Genomic DNA, 23,412 nt, shown 5'->3' with positions numbered 1-23,412 from the left:
ACAGGGCCATGTAGCTTTGGATTTTTTTCTTCCTCATTAATAAGACCCTTCATTTAAAAAATGCATTTTGTGTTTACTTGTGTTATCTTTGACTAATGTTTAAATTTGTTTGATGACCTGAAACATTTAAGCGCGGAAAACATGCAAAAAAGTAAGAAATCAGGAAGGGGGCAAAAACATGCAAAAAAGTAAGAAATCAGGAAGGGGGCAAACACTTTTTCACACCACTGTATGTCACACATCTGTGGTTTGCAGAAACGTACAATGGCAGCATTTATTCTGGTGATTGGGTTGGTTGTGGTCGATTGTGCAGAGTGTCTACCTGCACTCTGGAGACAAACTTGTCATTGTTACACTCAATCACTTGATTGTGGGTTTTAGCTGTGTTCAGGGGTCTAAAACAACAATGCCTCAGCTCGTTTGTATTCTGGTCAGAGTGAACTGCAGCTGCAGTCGTTCCCACTGTGAAATAAAAGGTAACAGCTTTTATGTTGTTTGACATGAATGTGGGCGTGAAAAAACGAACCTGAGTGTGAAAAAAAAAACACATTTTATAACTTAATGTATAAATTTCTAAATGGTTTAATGAGGTTTTGTGACTCACTCCGCTCTTAACAGTAACGGCACTTTCACTAATTTGTGTTTCTGTACTTTTATGAATAATGCATTTTTAATGTGTTTCTACACCTCCTCACTTGTTTGAGATCAAGAAATCTGTCAGTGGACATAAAGCAGAGTGTATGAGGAAGAAGAGGTCGGCTTCACAGCTCAACACTGCCACCTTCGGGCAAACTGAGAAAGATCACCCAAAACTATTTCTGACAGAAAATGCCACACGTTTTGCTTGGTCTAAAGTCTTGAAATCTGGTACGGACTGACTTTGGGCAAGTATTTAACTGTACTACTTTTTAGGTCACAAAGAAATGACACTAAAGCAGCGGTCAAAGTCAGGATGTTTGAAAAATGAGGTTTTTTAAACTATATTTATAGTTGGTTGTGCTCCTTGTAGTTTCTGAGATACAGCCATTTTCTTACCTTACAAATGTTATTTAGTCTTTAGGCACATGACGACCGTTTTTTCTTTTAAATTGTAGAAAATGCCGTAAAAATGTAGGGATTTTAATCATTTTGTAGCACACACATGCTTGTGACTCCTATGTCTATATTCTATATAAATTAAAGTTGCACAGAATTATTATCAGTCATACAGCAGGTGAAAACATTCACTAGAGGAGCCATTCTCACAATATGGCCAAATGGTGCTTAAAAAAGCCCACAGGCGAACTGAGACAGAGAGGGGTTTTTGTGCAGGCACTAAAAGGTTACAGACGGCTTCCTACACACTCCTCTGTACTTTCTGTTTGGTGACACAGTGAGCACTTTGTTCAGTAAACAACAACAAGAGGTTGAACAGAAAATCTGCTTCACAGTTTAATGTGAAATGTAAACATCCTGTATGCCCAGTGCTATACACGCTGCCCAAAATACATAAGCCTCAAACTCATCAGAATAGTGATACAGGCAGACCTGTAGTGAAAGACTCAAGTGATATTTTCCACCGTACCTTCATCTCAGACAGTTAAATGTGCGAATATCTCTCTTCAAGTAAACAACAACAAGCCACGTCACCAGAGACAGACTCATCATGAATCAGAGGGGAGTCACACATCAAACAGAAGTGAGAATTCAGACTGAAAACAGCCCTGCGTTCAGATGATTCAGCCACATCTGTGGTGGTGGGGTTGTTTCAGGAGACAGATGTTATCTGAGCAGACTGGTGTGTCTCTGTGTGAGGTGAGGTAATATACCAGAGTATCACACAAACAATGACACAATATCTAAAGTCTGGTGTACTGTGATTTCTGGACCCAGACGAAAGATGACTAACATGAAAGGAATGCGGCAATATCTTTGGCTGTGGCATCCAGACTATCACAGGGCTGACACATAGAGACAGACAACCATTCACACTCACATTCACACCTACGGACAATTTAGAGTCACCAATTAACCTGCATGTCTTTGGACTGTGGGAGGAAGCTGGAGCACCTGGAGGAAACCCACGCTGACACAGGGAGAACATGCAAACTCTACACAGAGGGGCCCCCCTACCCTGGGTTCAAACCAGCGACCCTCTTGCTGTGAGGCGACAATGCTAACCACTGCATCACCGTGTTAATCTACATTTTGCCAACAGGTAAGTGCAAGTAGAGAGTACAGTATTAGGTTCAGTGGTAGGTTTAAAGATTTGTAACATCAGAAATGTGGACTTTGACGCAGAAAAGCTTGACTCATTTTGACAAAAACAAATTAAAACGTGGATAAATACAATTAGATAAAACGTTTGTGGCAATTAAGACCTCACAAAATAAAATTCAAAACTACTTAATGACAATTAAGGCCTAATATTTAATAATTACATAGGACCGGCCTACACCCTGGATTCAACGTATCCACTACATAATAATAGGGCTGGGCGATATGACCAAAAACTCATATCACGATATAGGTCATGTCATATCCCGATAACGATACATATCACGATATAGCACATTTTAATCCAGTGAATAAAAAGTTGCCCTGAATATTGTCGCCATCTCGCTGCTTGTCTGCTCTTTCTCAGCGCTGCGGGGCTGAGCCAGCGCAGCAGAGACAGACAGCGGTGGAGTTAATATAATATTAATATGATATAATATAAACTCATTATGTTACTGTAAGTGCCGTAAAAGCTTTGCGAATTAAAAAGCCAAGAACAATAATTTATCAATGTGATCCGTGCAAAAGATGGACAGACTCCAAATGACGAAAAATGTTGCCGTAAAAAAATGTAATTTGCGTCACAACGTTATAAACGATAGAGAAAAATATGAAACGATAGACATTTTTCTCTCGTCACACGATATCATCATATCACACAGACCTACATAATAACGTGTAAATGTAACGAATCTGTGGTTTTCAGGATCGTACAATGCCAATACCATTTCCACAAGTTTTGCTTTTTTTCCTTCTAAATTACAAAATAATTTAACTTCTTCTGGAACACACAAGGTCAAAAATAATCTCTCTTTGGTTGGACTGGCCACAACTGGCAAACATGTGCATGATGACATAAGTGGCTTTGGGCCTGAAGCCTCAAAAAACATGTGACCTTTAGGGCAGATTGGACCATGTAATGTAGATTTACAAACCACTTCCTCTTTGGTGGCAAAACACTGACATTTGACACCTCACCATGGTCACACGGTTTGACGAAACCTCAAGCTTTACGCAACTTTTGATGTCCCAGGTCTTAAGATGGTACAGACAAAACCTGGAGGAGGAATTCGACAAAGTGCGACCCCAAAAAATACACAAAAGTGGCAGAGTAAAGTCAAAATGGCTGTCTTCCTGTTGGGTTTAGGGCGTGGCTCCAAGAGGCTTTTTTGTATGTCTTGGGACGTTACAGATGCTTACAAAGTTTCATACCTCTAGGTGAAACATACTGCGGGGGCTGCTTCATAGAAAGGGGGCACAACCGAGCCTCCTTGGCACATGAAGATCCTTGATGTTTAAAGTCTACCTCTAAACATGTCCTGTATTTTTATGTCTTATTGTCAGGAGAGAGCGTGTGCAGACTCACCTGAGGAACAGGTAATCACAGGACACGTCCCACTCACAGTCATCAAACATCAGCACCCGGAAGTCACAGGAGGTACACCTCAACTGGTCACATGACCTGTTAATACAGTAATTACTATTAACTGAAGTGTATTTGAAAAGTTATTGTAAAAATAACACATCAGTGTGTCAGTAACATATCAGACACGCTACCTTTGTAAAACTGATTTAAACAAATAAAGGTATGTGAAGGGAAACTTGGTGCCTCTGAGACAATCGGTATCAGAGTGCTGTATCATTACAAACCAACAAGCAGGACAAACATGACAGACGCTCGTGGTATGAAATCATTTTTCACACCTCTTGGATGTAGCTGTTCCTACACCATTTGTGACAGAGCTCCCACCAACGAACACAGGGCAGCACCTGGACACAAAACAGACAGCGCAGATCGACTCCAAGCACACATAAAACAGCATCCACATTTAAGAGAATCAAAAGAGCCAACAGAGCAACACAAACACATTTTACACAGCAGAATCTGGAAGACATCATGAGAAATATCAAACCTTGTTTCCATTTTCATAAACACAAATTTAACAGACAAAAAACACAATCAAAGAAAAGTCACTGTGGTTAATTAACTATCTTTTAGACGGTGATTAAAGGTTGAAGCTTGTAGGCTGAAATGGTATTTCACTCATAACTGTGTTTTCACTTCAGCAACATCACACTCGAGGTCGTGCTGTTGTACTGCAGGCCGAGTGCTGAAGACAGTGCTTATACACTGTAATTATTATTCCCCCAATACATTTTTGTCTTTATTCAGAATGAACTCACTGACTTACTTTCTCCCTCCAGACTGAGACGACAGCTTCTTCTCCACTTGTGTTCCTTTAGGAAACTGTTCAGTCTGAAATGAAGAGAGAGCAGATAACACATCTGCACATCCTGAGGCCTGAACTATGAAGCCAGTTCAACTAACCCAGGATATAATAATAATAATAATAATTTGTATAATTCAGAGGCAAATGTTTTATTTCAGTCCTCCACATCTACTTTGATGGCAAGAGTGAGGGGCGGCAGTAGCTCAGTCCATAGGGTCTTGGGTTGGGAACCGGAGGGTCGCCTGTTCAAGTCCCCGTCCGGACCAAAAATATGGAGCGTGGACTGGTAGCTGGAGAGGTGCCAGTGCACCTCCTGGGCACTGCCGAGGTGCCCCTGAGCAAGGCACCGAACCCCCCAACTGCTCAGAGCGCCTGTCATGGGCAGCCCACTCTGACATCTCTCCACTTAGTGCATGTATAGGTCCAGTTTGTGCATGTGTGTGTTCGGACCTGTGTGTAATTGACAACAGAGTGAAAAATTGAATTTCCCCTCAGGGATTAATAAAGTATATAAAATAAAATAAATAAATAAAATAAAGAGTAGTTACTGTATTTATGCTGCAATGTGGCAGCAAAGGCAGTGAAGATGACTGCAAACAAGCAAATATGGATGAAAACAAAGCTGGATTTAAAACAGTTTAAAAATGCTTTGCAAATGTTTTATGAGGAAAGAAATTAACTGTTCTCGTTTGTTAGACTTCAAAGACACACACAACTCCACAGTGCCCCTGTAATTAAAACCGTTGCATTGTTTCAGATCCAACAACTGTGCTGTTAATTACCAAATACAACATTAAAATACTTATTATAGATCAGGGTTTCCTGATCTTTCTCTCTGGGGATCAATAAGGTAATTCTGATTATCCCTTAAGATAAGTGTTTTATTTATTGTAAGTGTATTTATTTTTATGATGCTTGAAGTGGACCGTTAACTACTGCAGTGCACAGCAGACAGGTGACACTTGTTGGAGATTGGTTTACACAGTGAGTTCTTAAATTATTAATACTTAACAACAGTTTTTTTTCTCCAGCATCAACATCCAAACCAAAACCAAGGTTCAAGTGTTTCCCTTGTTTTTTAATACTTTAACTCCAAAAACATAAAAGAAAAGAACTTCTGCACAGCACAGCTTCATTCAATGAAATGTTTCATCCCCAGCATTCAGGGGAAGGTTCATCTGTGGTTGAGAAGTTGTCGTGCCCTTGTGGAAATAAATAAATATTGGGAACGTGATAGCAGTGTGTTTTTTTGTCTTTGTCTGTAAGTACATGTTCACCTTTATTTGAGACGACTCGCTGTAGTCTTCCTCCAGTAATTCCTCCAGGAGGGCGTCAATATCGTCGGTGTCGCTGCTTATCGGCTGTTCAGGTTTTGTGGCACTAAATCAGAGGAAACCAGATTGTGAATAAGTTTCAAACATCAAAAAATATTTTTAACAGTAACCCTCTATGTTTACAATTCATTAGTTTAACCCTGACACATACACTTCCTGGATATTTTACTGGGGGGTTCAAGTATTTTAGGCACAACGTTTGTTTTTAGTTGAATAAATAAATTAAGGGTCCAGTATTTCTCCAGTATTTTAGTCCTGGTAGTTTGGAGAAGGTAGCATTCAGAGCTTCATGTAGGGAATAAGTATAAAAACTTTGATTAATGTTTTTCAGGGAGTAAGTGGTGTGTTAGGTGGATTCCTGTGACCTCAATGTTTCTAAAATACTGGCTGCAGATAAATTACACTCAACTCCTTGTCATGCTGGTTTTGCGCATTGCAATACCACTTCCTTTTGCACTACCCTCATTTCCACTGAAAACCAAAGTCTCTCTAGGTTTATAAGGGACTGTTCTTTACTTATCGGATGAGGGGGGTGGCTGAAGTGTGACTTTTTTTTACCCTTCCCAGAAGCTACAAATATTTTTCCTTGAGCCTCCCTGAGTGACTGGCAGAAAATACACGACCCTCCCTCCACCATAAACTTGTTATTAGATTTTTAGAACGTACCCTTTGATGTTTACAAGTTAAAAGTTAAAGACTAAATCCTGGGGTTGAAAAAGCCTTGATTTTTCACTCTTGTCGTGCTGCTGGTTAGTTTGTGCAAACAGTTTATTTTTGGCCAAATGTTAAATGAGAAGTAGAATTAAGAGATTTTGATAAAATATCACTGAAACTAAGATTTGATTTGATTTTTGTTTTGACAGAAGAGTTCATCTCACATGGTGTGTCCAAGGACTGTTGGAAATGTGACAATCCAACGATATTTTTTTCTGGCTGTGATAAATGGTGTAATTTGGCCGATTTTTTAAGAAAACATACTTTCCAAACCTGCCTGCATGACTTTCTTCAAATATGCCGTAATAGTAAATACAAAATACAACTATTTAAAGTTGAATGCCTCTCCCCTAGGCCAAAATAAAAAAAACACAAGTTCCTCCCCAGTGCTTAAAAAAAAATTGACATGCCTCCACTTTTTTGCACCACCTCCTCCACTCTTATAAATTACCAACAGTCCCTAAGGATTTGTGTATTAAAAACTGTAAATGTTCTATTATTATTCTATTTTATTTTAATTTAAAAATTTGTATGCATCGTTTGTGTGTCTGGGTGGTTAAATTCAAATTTCACTGTGCAACCCTTTGTTGGAAAATGATGAATATATGAACCTTGTACAGCTCTGGTTAGGAAGTTAACTAACTAAAGCTTTTTTCAGAAAATAATTACCCACGCTATATAACTGATATAAATATATAACTATATTTCAATATATCGTTAATATACAATACAAAAACCTTCTGACAGAGCCAAATGTCTATAAACGCTTAAATTCCTTACAGCTATCAAGATACTCACAAGTAAACAAAATCCAACAACATAAGTATCTTTACCAACACAAGCTTACTTTACTGACATTCTCCTTCTTCACTTAGCATGTAGCATACTTGGCTAACGATTAGGCCATTTAATGCCCCGAGTATGCAGCTCTTTAGACGTTATCAACACAGAGAAGTTTCGGAAAAGGTCTTAAGACGTTATAAACACAGATAACTTTAAGTAAAACGTTCAGCCACACAGCACAGCCCACTGTTGGACGTTAGCTTAGCTGCCATTAGCTGCCATATTAGCATCGTTTACCTGTGTTTTTTCTGTCCTTCGTTGTCTTTGCCGCTTTTTCCCGCCTCGCTCGGCTCCACGCGAGCGACGGACGCGACAGAAACGTTTCTACAAAACTTTTTTTCAACTTCATCCAGCAGTTCGTCCAGGTCGTCTTCATCGTCCATTTTTGGTGCTAACCCAGCTGAGCTAACCTCAGCTAGCAGCAGCCAAACAGCACGCTCACAGCGTTCGTCGTTGCTATGTAACAGGAGCGGAAATGAAGCGATACCGCTTTCAAAATAAGAGTTCCAGAGTTTGTCATGTTTGATTACAACGGTCACAAAAAAGAAATTTTGAGGTTCTGTTGATTTAACAAATATTCAGACGTTAAAGCAGCACGGTAAAGAAGTAGGAAAACATACTGTTTATATAAAATAATAATGATATAAATAATATATATAAAACCTACAAAAGAAAATGAAACAATTACCTTTTGCATTACCTTCATTCCCACTAATCCAAAGCCTAACCTTGTGATCTTTGAAATAATAGTAATAATAATAATAATAATAATAATAATAATAATAATAATAATAATAATAATAACAATTATAGAGATTCATTTATTATAACTACACTATTTTGAATACACACGTTAACATTTCACTGAAATTATATTCATGGTTTCATGTAACAAAAAAAAAAAAAGATTGATTGATAATAATTCCAGTATTTAATGTAAATAATAATGAGCTTTAATGCTGGCCTCTGTCCTGTTTGTATTTTAATTGACCTTTATAAGTTACGATGCATTTATTATAACACAAATATATTTAAATCGCAATATTCACTGACTGGCCTCTTTATTAGGAACACCTGTTCAACTGCTCCTTAACGCAAATAGCTTATCAGCCAATAATGTGGCAGCAGCTCAGTGCATTTAGTCATGTAGACATGATGAAGACGAGCTGCTGAAGTTGAAACGGAGCATCAGAATGATGAAGAAAGGTGATTTAAGTGACTTTGAACGTGGCATGGTTGTTGGTGCCAGACGGGCTGGTCTGAGTATTTACTGGGATTTTCAGCACAACCATCTCTAGGGTTTACAGAGGATGGTCCCAAAAAGAGAAAATATCCAGTGAGCCAAAATGCCTTGTTGATGCCAGAGGTCAGAGGAGAATGGCCAGACTGGTTCAAGATGATAGAAAGGCAACAGGAAGTCAAATAAGCACTGGTTCCAACCAAGGTGTGCAGAAGACCATCTCTGAAGCAACAACACCTTGTCCAACCTTGAAGCAGATGGGCTACAGCAGCAGAAGACCACACCAGGTGCCACTCCTGTCAGCTAACAACAGGAAACTGAGGCTACAATTCACACGGGTTTTCTCACCAAAACTGGACAATAGAAGATTGGAAAAACCACATTCAGATGGAAGCATGGATCCATCCTGCCTTGTATCAACGCTTCAGGCTGCTGCTGGTGGTGTAATGGTGTGGGGGAGATTTTCTTAGTACCAACTGAGCATGGTTTAAACACCACAGCCTACCTGAGTATTGTTGCTGACCGTGTCCATCCCTTTATGACCACAGTGTACCCATCTTCTGATGGCTACTTCCAGCAGGATAACGCACCATGTCACAAAGCTCACATCATCTCAAACATGACAATGAGTTCACTGTACTCCAATGGCCTCCACAGTCACCAGATCTCAGTCCAATAGAGCACCTTTGGGATGTGGTGGAACGGGAGATTCTCATCATGGATGTGCAGCCGACACATCTGCAGCAACTGTGTGATGTCATCATGTCAATATGGACCAACATCTCTGAGGAATGTTTCCAGCACCTTGTTGAATCTGTGACACCAAAAATTAAAAATGAGGTCCAACCTGGTACTAGTAAGGTGTTTCTAATTAAGTGGCCGGTGATTATACCTATTTACTACGTATTTTATTTTGAAAATGTGAAAGGAAATAGTGCTATTTGTTGATTCCGTTAAGCTTTGGCATTAGCATAGCGCCCTGGCTCAGTCGACTGTTGGCACATACTGACATACACGACTAGTTAGCTAAAGGTGAAGATAAACTGGTGTATTTCTTTAAAGAAGAATGTAAAATAATTCTGCGTTGTCGGCAGGATTCGAACCTGCGCGGGGAGACCCCAATGGATTTCTAGTCCATCGCCTTAACCACTCGGCCACGACAACCGAATAAAATAATATGATATAAAAAGACAGTTTTAAAAGTGAGATATGTGATTTGAAAGGAGGATGTGTTTCGTGTTTATGAGGAGAGTCTGTATGAACGCCCCCCTGTTGTTGGTGTTTATTCACGACTACGTAAGCGGAAATTTTCCGGGAGCTCACGAGTTCTTCTTCATGTCTTTCCGCGTGGGAAACAAGAAGTCACAAGGTCCATGTGACGTTATTTACAATGGTGTATTTATGTGTGTTGGAGGTCCCACAGGAGAACTAGGTCTTACACATGGTATTCATTCATTCATTCGGAGAGAGCGATGCAGGACAGAGTAATGACAACAGCTACAATAACATTAATTTTAGTAATAATATTATATTAATAATAACAGTAATTTTAGTAATAATATTATATTAATAATAACAGTAATTGTGGTACAGTATGTTAAAAGAAGACGAAGCCGAGTTAGCAATATGCAGTAATAGGACGTGAATGTTAGCAAATAAAGAAAGAGAGAGAGAGTGAGAGAGAAGGTGCTCTGTGTATCACAGGAGGTCCCCCGGCAGACTAGGCCTATGTCAGCCTCACTAGGGGCTGGTCCAAGACAAGCCTGAGCCAGCCCTAACTACAGGCTGTGGAGACGGTATCTGCCTCCCGGACCGAAACAGGAAGATGGTGCCACAGAAGAGGAGCCTGATAGCTGAAGGATCTACTTTTGATCTACTTTTGGAGACTTTAGGGACCACGAGTAACCCTGCATTCTCAGAGCGCAGCGTTCTGGTGGGATACAGGGTGATAAACATGCTAAGGTGTAGATGTATAGTTAAAAGCATGTACAGTCAATTAAAACAAGATCAGAAATAAGGCATTTAGACAGCGATCAGTGTGGCAGAGTGTCTGAGTTTAAGGTCTTTTGTAGATTATTCCATGTATAAGGAGCACTGTAAAAGAATGACATTCCTAGTTCTGTTCTTATTAAGGGAGTGTGAGGCAACAATCTTTCTGTGAAGGCGTACCAATCTCTCTGTTTTTGCAGGAAGTTTTATTTTGAAAAAGTCCAGTTGCATTCAGATGATGATGAGGCGTTTATATCAAGTGTTTAAATATGGCAAAGTGTGAAACTGGCTGGAGTGGAAGAACGGGATGTAGAAGCTCTGCTAAAGCAAATACACACCTGACGAAACAGGTGACTGTTTCCTGTTTGAGTTCCATGTGCAAAAAAACCCTGCTGACATACTTGTTGTCGGTGATGGTGGTTTCCCATCAGGTGTGGTTCAGTTTATCTGAAACAATGAAGCTCACTAATAACATTTAACAGCGCAGGTGGTTTAAAGTTGAACTCATTCATTTTAAAAGTGAATATTTGTATATATGTATCCTGTACATGGCTGCAGGGCATTAAAACAAAATAAAAAAAACAGAAAAAAGAAATATTAGCTGATAAAGTGAACAGGTTATCAGTCGTTTGACCTTTAAGCACAACACATGGTCTCATTTAGTTAAAGGGAAGCTCCACCAGTTTTAGCCTGTGAAAACGATGCTGTCAAGTTGCATTATGGGAAATGTAGTAGCCTCATTATTTTGACTGAGCTCTTTTCATTGTCCCAACCCATACTCACTCCGAACTTGTCGAAATCCAGTGGGCAGTAACTCCCAAACACTCGCAGACACTGACAAAAAAAAAAAAAACATCCTTTAATGTCGGCATTATTCGCGGCCAACCGCCATTATACTTTAACGACGCTCGGCGGTGTCAAGATTGAAAGTTAAGGCGGTGAAAGTCTGAGTAGGGTGTTTGGGAGGGTTGGGGAATGGGTCAAACAACCACCAACTTTCACCCTGGAGAAGGGTGTTTGCGTCCCATGAGATTCTAAAGCCAAACCCTGTCCATTTTTCCTAAACCTAACCACATGTGTTAGTTGTTGGAGAAACGTCAATTAGTGTTGTTGTACTGACAGAATACTTATTTTGAAGAGACTGTATGTAAACGGTAAATTTCCTGTAAAATCGGAAGTGTATTCAGAAAGAAGACAATGCATGTAACAGACATACCTTATAAATATTCATACATTTTTATCATGTAAGTGGTAAAAGTAAACGGGCTATGACAAAACATAATTCCCTTCCGTCAAGTCTGACCCAAACTAACTACTTAAAGTCAGAATATCTGCCTCTGCTGTCATTGGTCTCTTGTGAGGCCCAACATTTCATGAAACTACAACACTATATTTAACATTTTACATCTTAACGCTGTGTCCGTTTCACTGTTTCTGAAATGCTGTCTGGTCTACTGGAGGGCGCTTTGAATAAAAACTCTGAGAGGTTCTAAACTTTTATGATCCAGTTTGTGATGAAGCTTCATGATGGAGACGATGCAGCTCAGCTGACTCATGAAACAGAAACAGGATGGAAAGAGACACAAATTCATACCCACATCATTAACTTGTTTTATTAAATAGCAACACCACACAACTGAGCTATTGATGGGCTGTTAGGTAGGTAGGTAGGTCAATAGATAGATGGATAGAGATAGATTGATTCCATGTATTACTATAGCACTTTTCCCAGACGTAGGTGACAAAGTGCTTCACAAGGGCAATGTACAACAAGAAAACAATTGTAGAGACAAAGTGACTACGTGAGCCATGTTGTGAAAAGTGCACAACTAGCAAAACTATTTGCACACACAAGAAAAAAAGCAGTATTCACACTACACAACAACAATACACAAAATTTGAAAAAGTACAGCTCTGGTATACAAGTTACCCAAACGCCTGAGCAGAGCGTTCTGACATTGAGGTGCTACGGCCGCAAAAGCTCGATTACCACGTGTCTCAAGGCGAGTGCGAGGGACAGACAACAAATTTAGTGTATTTGATTGAAGAGAGCGCTCTGAAGAATACGGGTGAAGTAGTGCAGCTACATGAGAGGGAGCCTGACTGTGTAATACTCAACAGGGAGCCAATGAAGGGAACTATAGGTATGAGGATTTTGTTTTTGAGACTATATTGCTTGTTATATTTTGATTTCCTCGATGTCCCTCAGTGTTGGCACATGAATGCACTTAAAACACCAGTGCTTCACAGTGAATCACAAGCGACCTAAACTTATCACTGACCTGAGAAACATCTGGGAGGAGTGAGAGGACAGTGACATAAACACTGATATAACATATATATATAACATATAAGCACATATAATATATAGACCATAAGCAACACATGTTTCTCTATATAGATAGATACATGCATTCATACATAGATACATAGCTAGATAGATGCAGATAGATTGACAGATAGGGAAGAAATTCTTTTCCACTGCAGGTACATTCAAAACACAGACAGGTAAGACACACAGAATACATATCCCAATCATGTAAGACATACAGAGTTAATCCACAAGACAAAAATCAGTTTTGAGGATGGAGTTCTGCCTTGAAACCAATACATTTGCCAAACAAATTTCACCTCCTGGGTGTTTCCCCATGTTTCATTTCTGTAGAATAGCAAGTCAAAGTGACACTTTAGATGGACTTCCCCCATTAAACACTCTCTCTAATCTCTAAGATATGCAGCCTACATGGTTTCCTCTCATGATAGCCAGAAGTGAAACACTTTAATCTGCCATCATTTTATCATTAATTTAGTCGTAATCAAAGGTGAGTCACATAAGTCTGAACATCAGAATTTTTCAAACAGGTCTGAAAGGGAAAACAGAACTTTAAAGTTATTCAATATGTTTATCAAAGGGAAACAAAGGGCGGCTGTGGCTCAGAGAAAGAGCGGGTTGCCCACCAATCGGAAGAGCAGCAGCTCAGTCCCTGGCTCCCTCTGTCTGAATGTGTAAAGCCCCGTTTCCACTGAGCATTTCAGTTCAGTACGCTTTTTTTCTGTTTCCACTGTAAAAAGTTGTGGATGGTACCAACAGAAGCGTTCCTTAGCGTCCCCATGTTTGATCCCCCCTCTGTTGGGGTACCTAGCACACAGATCTGGTACTAAAAGGTGGAGCTGTGAACACTGCAGTCTGATTGGTCAGTAGAGGACGGTCACTCTGCTCAGGGCTGAGTTGTGTCTGGTTTTGAGGCTCATGTAACCACTGTTCATACTGTGGAGAGTTTTATTAGTAAACTGTAACTATAAAATGAAAGGATGTTTTGCTGCCTCTCACAGCAGCTGGAGTCTGAGAAAAAATAACTTCATTCACTGGGCCGACTGCCGGCAACTTTTAAGGTGGAACGTTAACTTGTAATGTTACTCAATGCATGAGTTGATGACGTGAATCCATCAGCACACCTTAAATTTCACTGTGACAACTTTGACCATCACTTTAGTTTTTATATGACACACACTTTTAGTAATGACTTTAAAAATATAGATTAATTTGGAGCGGATTATGTGAAGGTCATATATTCTAATCCTCACTTCCTGTGGGCTACAGCAACACTAAACCCCTGAGCTTGCCTGAGAAGGACTAAATGCACAAAGCTGCTATTTTTAAATATCCCATGGAGAGAGACTCTCACTGCAGCCTGTTCTATTTTGTTGTGAAAATGTGGGCGTGCAGCCTCGTTCTGTGGACGATAAATGAGGTGCAGACTTCCATCTGTGTCACCGCTGATGAGGAAATACAGCAAGTGCTGGACGGAGCAGTGAGTGACAACAACCCCGCCCACATTTAAGAGGACTGTCTGAACAGACCGAGGGTCTAGGTACTGTGTCTGAAGGCTTACTGCTGGTTCCAAAGGGACTGGACTGAAAGGGTTTGGTGGAGACGGGGCTAAAGTGTCGTTGGGCAAGATACTGAACCCCAAATTGCTCCTGACGGCTGCTCCATTGGTGCGTGGGTGCAAGCGAATGGTTACTGAGCAGCAGTAGTGTGTGAAAGGGTGAATGTGACATGTAGTGTTAAAGCACTTTGAGTGGTCAGAAGAATTGAACAGTGCTAAACAAGTACAGTCCATTTACCATTAAAACAATGTTTTAAAATTATGACAGACCTCTGCCGAGCTCCACAGCAGTGTTTGCACCGTGGCGCCTGTTCATCTATAAAGCGTTAACAAACTTAACATCAGGAAACAAAAGCTTTGTTTAAAAGTTTATTATCTCAAATGTGCAATGCACAAAAACAAAACTCATATTTAGGATAACAAAAGAAAAACAGTAAGGAAACGCAGCCTCATAGAGACTATAAAATGTCTTCAGACAAGTTCAATATGAGAAGCTTTTTTTCACAATCAACTCTCTAACCTGTAATACTCAAACATAAAAACAAGATTCGTCTACGGATATAAGGTCTCATCAGCAGGGAAGTTCACCACCCTGAGAATCTTTAGTCCTACAGCACACATTACAAACTTTTCAGTCATTGTTTTTCTCTCTCCTCCTCTGTTCATTCCTTGGTTTTCTTGAGCTTAAAATTCTTCAATCATTTACATTATGCCACAAAACAAAAACACATACATGCTTCAAACTGAACCAGACAAAAGCACATCAGCCTGCAGCAGGATGTGACCATGACGACATGAGCGCAAACATAAAACATGATTTGATCTTATTTCTATCTTTGTTGTTCCCCTAAGAAAAGTCTGTCTCATACCTACCATTGATGGGTCAAAGGAGAAGTACTACATTATTAATAAAAACAGTGTCTGTCTCTGGGCTTTCCCTTATGTGTAAAAATAAAGGTCAGATGAAAGTAAATATAGCACTAAGCAGAAGTGTAATTTAGTTCTTCCTTTTAAAAGATCATCAAGGTTCACTTCTCACTGCTGCGCACAGTGTCACAGTCTGGAGTTTTTTAACCTGTCACTTGATGATATAGAAATACAGAATGAAAATATTGAGACTAAGTTGTCTCATACCTGCTACATGTCAGCGTACAGTGTTTCTCACCCAACTAGCTTCTTGTCCACAAGTAGATCAATAAAATAAAACAATTAAAATCCAAAATACCAACATAGTAAAAGACATACAATCCATAGTGGCTTAGGGCTTTTCTCGATTCTCTCAGTCACTTTAACAGCATTCACCTCATTAAGAAACTCCTCCTTTATCAGGACACAGTGACCTGATGGTAACTCTGACCACTGTCCTCTTTCATTCGTCTTACTCTTCAATTCTGACAACAAGATAAACAAACACATCCCTGTTTACACATACAGCTTCCTGCAATTCAGCTGGACATTTATTTTAACATGCTGGATCCGGACAAAAACAAAGAAATAAAATAAAGAAACATGAAAAAATATATAAAATAAAGAAACGATCTTTTGTGACGAGTCGGAGCTCAAGGAGCCCAAAAAGCGCCGCGACGACTGATATGATAAAAGTTAAATGATGCAGTGTTTGAAAGAAGAAATAAAATAATCTGTCTTTGACACACCAAAAATTAAAATGCACCACTGCTCACTTCACAGCTTTTGCTGCTGCAGTCTGAGTCACTAGCATTAGCTAACCTTACATTGCTCCTTAAGTTCACAGATTTCACAGACTTAGGTAGGTTGACCAAACCATCTTAACTCAAAGTCGACTTACGAACCTTTTCAAACACATCTCACGGCCTTTATCAGCAGATTATATTTAGATGGATCTTGCTCAGTTGTTGCGGAGGAAAAATCCATAAATTGGCATTTAGTTAACATAACTTGGTGGTCCCACTCCCAGCTCATCAAATAATGATGGTTGGTCAGTGGCTTTTGACACAAAGGCACTCTTTAGCAGCGCAGACAAACTGGACCAACAAATTCTCACTCCAAACTCGTCACATATCAGCGCTTTGTCAGTGGACTGTCACATCTACATATGAGGTGCTAGGTATCCTGGGTACATCTGTTGTTTTGGGACATCTTCTCAGTATACACTTACACTTTCAGAGAAAATGTATACTCTCCGCTCGTTAGATGCATACAGTCTTTTTCAAAACAAACTAACAACATCGGTAAAACGCAGCGTATTTACTTTGATTTCATTGAGCAACAAACGCACGTGGTTAGGTTTTTCATGCAGGAAGCGAACGCTGACCTCCTGGGTGAAAGTCCAGTGTTGTTGGACCTACCCATCACCCCTTCAACCACCCTCTACAGACTCCCTAAATTTTGAAATTACGCTATTGGTCGACAGCATTTTAAACTGACGCCGTTTGATGGCATTATCAACCGACACCACCCGACTACGTATCATACCCTGTTTTTTTTTCGTCTGTATCTGAGGAATTATTTGACAATTTTGGAATGAGACTGGGTTGATCAGGCAGTGACATTTTCTGACTCTCCAAACAACTGTTGGAGTATTAAGAGCGAGACGCCAGGAGGGAGATGAGGTGGACAAACTCCGGATCACCTGGAAGGTTGCTGCTCCTGTCCTGAATGAAACCAGGAATCTTGACTTTAAGTTACGTTAGTAAACGTAATTATTTTAAGCCAAACCATGTGCTTTTGTTGCCTAAACGCAAGGAGATTAACCTACGTTCTGAGTTCATTTTTAAAAAGACTGCATTAAACGAGCAGAAACTGAACATTTCCTGTGAAAACAAAAGTATATTTTGAAAAGACACAATGCATGTAGTAGCATAAACTGACATACCGTTCCTGAGCATCACAGTTTAATGTCTAGAGCCACTGACGTTGATATTTGACAAGTTAAAAGTGAGAATGTGTTGCAACTCTACAACTGATGCACCTGTAATTAAACCACCATCCTGTAATTGGTAGTTGTGGCCTGAGGCCGCTGATCAGCAAAACCTACAAGCAGTGCTTTAGCACCCCTTCAGATAAACTGTGCTTATTTCGTTCTGTTCAACACTTTAGTCATCCCTACAATTTGTAAAATGTGCTATATAAATATAGTGAGTTGGATTGGCTTACATGGGTTAGCATCTACACACTGATGGCAGCCACCATTCAAAGCGCCGGCCTGACCATCAGCAATTTGGGGCTCGATGTCTTGCCCAAGAACACATGCACAGGAGGAGCCCGGGTTCGAACTCCTAACCTCTCAGCATCCGGTCCACCTCCTGAGCCACGGACAACCCCGTGACCAGCACCCCGTCCATTTACACCAGTTTGCTGGACATCTCTCTGCTGTCTGGCTGTCCAGTCTCGGGGGGAAGAGCCCGCTCTGAGTCCACATTGATTTTAGCTTCATAAGATTTTCCTACAAGTTGGTCCTTGTCCTCTGCAGAAGATTTACAGGTGGGGGGGGGGGGGGGGGGCAAACATTTAATAGAAGTCTTTGATTGGGATTAACTGGTTGTCCAGTTAAACTTGATTGTTCTGGAGGGATTATCCTTTAAAGTCCTAGTGATAAGGCTGCAGGTGGTTTTATAAATTGAAGGTGATGATTTTAACTCTTAAACATTTGAGGACAAGTAATAGATGAAGTAAGAAAAGAAGCTATTCTGTGGGTCTTCCTGGTCGTTCGTTCCTCCTGCACCATCTTTCCAGCACCATCTTTGTCTTTAAACGCAGATATTCTTCACTGTGGGTGATTTAGACACTTTAGGACCCAACGTGTAGATCAACTTTAAGTCCTTTTTTTCAAGTGGTTTGAGCGGAGCATCCAATAAAGTTTCTTTTTTTGGCGTCTTGTTTGTTTGGCGTCTGAGGATTTTGTTCATACTGCCCTGTGGTGGAGACAAGGAAACATACATTCAGATGAGGAATGGACAGTTTATAAAGATATAAATGTTCTCAAGCATTAGAGTGTGTAAGCAGATTCCATTACTTACATAGCTTATGAAAAAAATCACAAGTGCAACCATCAGCACCACCGAGGCGGAAATGACCAAGAAAGTGTCGGCCATTATGACTGCTTCTGTGGAGCTGTCGACACAATCTGAAAATGAAAACACAAATTAAAGTTAGTCACGTTCAAACCTGCAGGACTTTCCGTTTGTATCAGCAGAAAGTGAAGGGTTGAACCTTGCTGTACATGAATCAACACATTTTAAAGGCTTCAGACTCTGAGGCACATTTAGCCTCAGAAACCAGCAGAAATAGTAAGAATCAAATTATCTCAGCAGATTAAAATCAAACCAGTTAGAAAACTAGACAAAGATGAAGAAGATGAGATGTGTTGGATTGGAACTGCTTGTTTTACTCCTAAACCAAGCCTGATCTGTATTAGTGTTGTCACAAATATCAAAGAGTGAGATTTGCCTTTGAGGTTGAGAGTGAGAGTGAAATAATAATGACCACAGTGATCCTGTGACTCTCTGGTCTCTGATGACTAACCCTGTCCCACCCACGCTCCATCCCTCGCACCACAGATCCATGCTTTTCTACAGCTGATGTAAATGAGATGGTTGAGTCTAGAAGTTCCCTGCTTTATAATCAAATGTCACAGACGCCTCAGGGGCTCACGTGTTTCTCCCATCACAGAACTGGGTAAGTCTGAAACAAATGCCAGTGGGATCTGAACCCCGTGACTCCGAGCTCGGACTTTTACCTGTCAGAGTGAGGAGCACCTGGCCCTCCCGGTTCTGCTCGCCCACAGGTGCTGCCAGGTGGCAGACATACACGCCCCTGTCTGCGCACGTCACGTTGGGCAGGAGGATGTTACGGGTCTCGCCCAGCAGGTCCACCTCTCGGTCCACGCCGGTGTACCATCTCGTTGTGCCGTTGGGGAGGTCTTTGGTCAAAAGGCCTGAGAGTTGAGAGGACTCTTCGACCTGTGACATCATCAGTGCTGTGTTAGATTCATGTACAACTACACAGCTCAACATGAGTTTACGCTGAACTGTGAAACATGACTGTTTTCTAGAAGAAGCATTCAGATCCCTTACTCAGGTAAAAGTACCACTACCACACTGTACTCCATTACAAGTAACAGTATCAAAAGATAAAGTCATTGATGCAGAGTAATGACCCCTGTGAGTGTAAGTACAGCTTTAACGTACTTGTACTTCAACTGAGTATTTCCATTTTCTCCTACTTTATACTTGTACTCCACTCCAGTCCTTTTATTATAGTTACTTTTGACGTTAAAGCAATATTTACATGATATGTTGCAGTACTGTACTACCATCCCAGTAGTACACAAAGTATCTAGAACTGGCTCCATATTGATGAACTACAATGCTGAAATGCTCCAACATGTGTTCATTACACACTTTGAAAGGAACCTCTGCATCATGAGTACTTCTACTTTTCATCCTTTAAGTAACATTTACCTGATAATACTTTAAACGTTTCCAAAGTGAAACTACTTTTACCTGAACACCTGCAAGTACTACAAAAAGTCAAACTACTACTATGTACTTTAACTTAAGAGTACTTTTTCCTGATGACACTTTTATACTTTTACTTAAGTTACATTTTCAATGCAGGACTTTAACTTGTGTTAGAGTATTTTTGCAGTGTCAGTACTTCACTGCAGTACAGAGAAAAACTAGGGATGCACAAAAATATCGGTGCATCATTGGTATCGGCTTTAAAATGAAATATCAGAATCAGCCAACATGCTCTTTCTTAACACTTAAAAGTATTTCATGTCTGCATCTGTTGGTGGGTGGGAAGAGACTTAATAATCACTAATATTAGGTGGGGGAAAAGTGGATATATTGATATCGGTATCAGTTATCGGTTAAATGAGCTGTTACATATCGGTATATTAGATATCAGCAAAAAATCCAATAACGTGCATCCCAATGAAAAACAGAATATTACCGAATAATACTTTTACTTTTCATATTTTTGGTACATTTTGCTGATAACACTACCACCTCTGTTTAAGTACTACCAACACTCCCTTTACTGTGTCTGCTTTTACTTAAACAACTGTCAAACTACGGATAATAAAACTGTAAATATATGTCACATTTATTCAGAAATCCAGGTGATAACCACACATTATTATTGCAATATTCAACTGGGCCTATACAAAAAGTTATGAATGAATTCTTAATAGACTGTATCAATATATTGTGCACACCAATCTCCAAGTTTTCTGGCAAATTCTACCTAAAAAATTTAATTTAATTTCATTTTATTAAACACATGTGTTGCTGTCCATATGTTATCTTACATTATTTCCCATTTAAATTGATGTGTTGCTGGTGTGTTGATGTAATTTTAAAACATTTCAAATGAAATCTTGAGTCATTTTGTTAAATATTTCATGAGCTGCCAATTGTTATTTGATATTAGTAAACAAAAACAAATATTTATGTTGTGATAAGAGTGATAAGATATAAATATAAATAGATATAAATACAGGTGTGCCTTGAGATTTTGGCTTGCTCTTTGGTGTGCTTTGGGCTCTGAAAGTTTAAAAACCACTGCTTTATACAATTTCTGACATATGCTTCACTTTCAGCGGGAAACAGAAAGTAATCCAGCCAATGAGACGTGGACATGTAGCTGCACCCAGTGTCACCTCCTTCCTGCTGCTTTGTATACTTGGACAAATAAAAACTACAGGATGTTGCGGTGTTTTTGCAATGAAATGTGCATGAAATAAAAGCAGCTTTACCTTGTACCACCTGACTGCTCTGTACTGAACACCGGGCGTGTATTTGGCGGTGCATTCAAGAACACAGTCTGAGCCGACTTCAGTTACTGTCTCCAGCATGTTTCTTTCTACAGCCATGCCCACAGCATGACACATATCTGTGGAGCACAAGAGCATACATGAAATATAAAGTTTATCATAATAACCTTACATATAAGATGTTTCATATCAGACACCGCTCCTGTGTATCTGTATCTTTACAGACATTTCCTTATTCTATAAAGGGCTACCCACAATGAATGTACAGCTCTTTTTACTGTGTAATATACACATGGAACTGTAATTATATTAATCATATTTAACTGGTACTTTCACCTGCTTTGTTTGTGTCGAATGTTCTGCACCACAACAACTCTTATATAGCCTAGTTATAGTAGCCTATAGTTACGAATAATATGAATCACATAAATAAAAGTTTTACGAATACTCAGCACAGTATCCATCATGTCATTTTGAGAGACAAAAACGCACCATGGATGACATGAAATAGTTTTAAAAATACTTACACAGTGACAACAGCAGAGCGAGGTTCAAAATATGTGTTTTCATGATGATGATGACGATGATGTGCAGATGAAGAAGGTTGAAAAGCTTTGAGTTGAGGCAGAGACCTTGTTGTAGCAGAGAGGAGTAAGAACTCTTTATATAGGCTATAGTCATGCTCTCATGAGGAAATGAAAACCGAAACGATTCCCCTTTTCTAGGCGTGCCATATCTGTCTTCTCCATATTGATTCACACCTCCTCACAATTAGAGATTGCCATCATGCTCCATGTGTTGCATCCTCCGCTACTCATCATTTTAGGTGAGTAACATCATCTAAGATATCTCTTTAATGTATATTTTATGAGGCAGTGTCATTGATATGCTTTAATTCAGCTGCAAGTCGTATAACTTAACTTAACTTGTAGGTCTGCAGGTGGAGGTAGCAGTGCCCGCTGTGCTGTGACTGATGACGAAATGCATTAAGAAAATTAGCAGTTACATTTCCCCCTGCTTGTAATTACACACACATTCCTCAAAGAGCAATCACACATGCATTTAATTAACAGCTGGCGTTTAGTGGTTAAATCGGCGTAGTTGCACGTGACTGTGCTCAGATTTCATCATTCAAAAGCAGCCAGTGATGCCCAATGCTATTACTCTGCCTGCAACAGATTACATATTAAACAATAATTACGGGATGGAAGCCAGTTTGAGGTAAGCCGAATTAATAACCGGATCCTGCAGATTTATAAAATATATATAAATGTGCTTTACCTGCTTAGAGACCTGCGCAATAAGGCAGAATAGATTAAATTGACGGCTTTGTGAATGACGTTTAGCGTAACTTTGCGCAAGCGAGCGGGTTAGCGCTTTTATAGTGTGGATTAGAAAATAAATCCGGTTTGACAGATATTTTAAAGTTGTGTTTATGATTGATTTATGTGTGTTTATTGTTTGCGACCATTGTTTACCTTTCGTTTAACCTGTGTCACAGTCAAAAATGCTAAGTCATCAAGATGTCCGCCCACCGGAAGATCCTCCACCGACATTTTGCGATTTAATAGTAACACTGCCACAGTGGTATTTTTTGTGCATGGAATGCCTCGAGTTAATGGTAGCTATTTAACCATGTCATAACATGTTATTCGGCTACCAATGTTATGATTACACACTTAATCGGTAGCTGAAAGTGAAACAACTTTGGGATTTCCCCATGGTTTTGCTGGCAAGAGAGGTAGTTTCCACGAAACACATGCATACCTCAAAGGTTTGGAAAGTCCCACTATGAGTGACGTTACGGGTATGTGGAAGTGTTATGTAAGGCTATGTAAGGCTTTCCACCTCAGCAGAAAAATAAAAGTAAATTAAGCAAAAGCAAAACTGGCAGTGTCTCCTCTTTTAGGTACAGTAATTAGTGTCCGGTATTGTAATCCTAAGTATTCTTCTTCTTCTTTCTTCTTTCTTCCTCCGAGGAAATCATACTTCCCATGAGTGAAAACTCACCAAACTTTGCACAAAGGTCCAGTCTCATGCCAGATATCCTCAGCTGTAAACTCAAGCCAATAGTCCTGATGGTGGCGCTACAGCAAGCGTCTAAAGTTCAAAACTTTGAAACTTCATAACAAATCAACCATACGTGCTACAACTT

The 23,412-nt window shown here is 39.8% G+C and overlaps 2 protein-coding genes, 1 long non-coding RNA gene and 1 other non-coding gene across 4 annotated transcripts in view; 1 reads left to right on the top strand and 3 right to left on the bottom strand.

The window, feature by feature from the left end:
• The window catches only part of cfap418 (cilia and flagella associated protein 418), a 15,266-nt gene extending 7,434 nt beyond the window's left edge, over positions 1-7,832 (bottom strand). Inside the window, exons 1-5 of the mRNA XM_050046378.1 lie at positions 7,616-7,832; positions 5,765-5,867; positions 4,449-4,513; positions 3,961-4,026; positions 3,623-3,718 (exon numbers count right to left, since the gene is read on the bottom strand). Of these exons, the coding sequence (XP_049902335.1) occupies positions 3,623-3,718; positions 3,961-4,026; positions 4,449-4,513; positions 5,765-5,867; positions 7,616-7,761 (476 nt within the window). The 5' untranslated portion in view covers positions 7,762-7,832. The remainder of the gene's footprint in view (positions 1-3,622; positions 3,719-3,960; positions 4,027-4,448; positions 4,514-5,764; positions 5,868-7,615) is intronic.
• LOC126391540 (uncharacterized) overlaps positions 1-15,936 on the top strand; it is a 253,793-nt gene extending 237,857 nt beyond the window's left edge. The window contains exon 2 of the long non-coding RNA XR_007570092.1: positions 14,515-15,936. This is a non-coding gene — a long non-coding RNA (uncharacterized LOC126391540). The remainder of the gene's footprint in view (positions 1-14,514) is intronic.
• On the bottom strand, positions 9,701-9,782 carry trnas-aga (transfer RNA serine (anticodon AGA)). Its single transcript has one exon. It is a non-coding gene; the product is annotated as a tRNA-Ser (tRNA).
• cd83 (CD83 molecule) lies at positions 14,854-21,954 on the bottom strand. Its single transcript, XM_050046373.1, has 5 exons — positions 21,785-21,954; positions 21,240-21,376; positions 19,215-19,437; positions 18,496-18,602; positions 14,854-18,390 (listed from the first exon to the last, which is right to left on the bottom strand). Exons 1-5 carry the CDS (start codon positions 21,936-21,938, stop codon positions 18,226-18,228), a joined length of 786 nt encoding a protein of 261 aa, XP_049902330.1. The 5' UTR covers positions 21,939-21,954; the 3' UTR covers positions 14,854-18,225.
• Positions 21,955-23,412: the final 1,458 nt, after the last annotated feature.

This window comes from Epinephelus moara, chromosome 6, assembly GCF_006386435.1.
Source record: "Epinephelus moara isolate mb chromosome 6, YSFRI_EMoa_1.0, whole genome shotgun sequence".
NCBI classification, from domain to species: Eukaryota; Metazoa; Chordata; class Actinopteri; order Perciformes; family Serranidae; genus Epinephelus; species Epinephelus moara.
Note: the sequence above shows the minus strand (reverse complement) of the source record. Positions and strands in the feature narration are given on the sequence as shown.

Coding starts and splice junctions, on each gene's coding strand:
- cd83 (XM_050046373.1), bottom strand. CDS start 21,938: ATGACTATAGCCTATATAAAGAGTTCTTACTCCTCTCTGCTACAACAA. Junction 19,438..21,239: donor GAGCAGTCAGGTGGTACAAG/GTAAAGCTGCTT, acceptor ATGATGTCACAG/GTCGAAGAGTCCTCTCAACT. Junction 18,603..19,214: donor GGTGCTCCTCACTCTGACAG/GTAAAAGTCCGA, acceptor TTTCATTTTCAG/ATTGTGTCGACAGCTCCACA.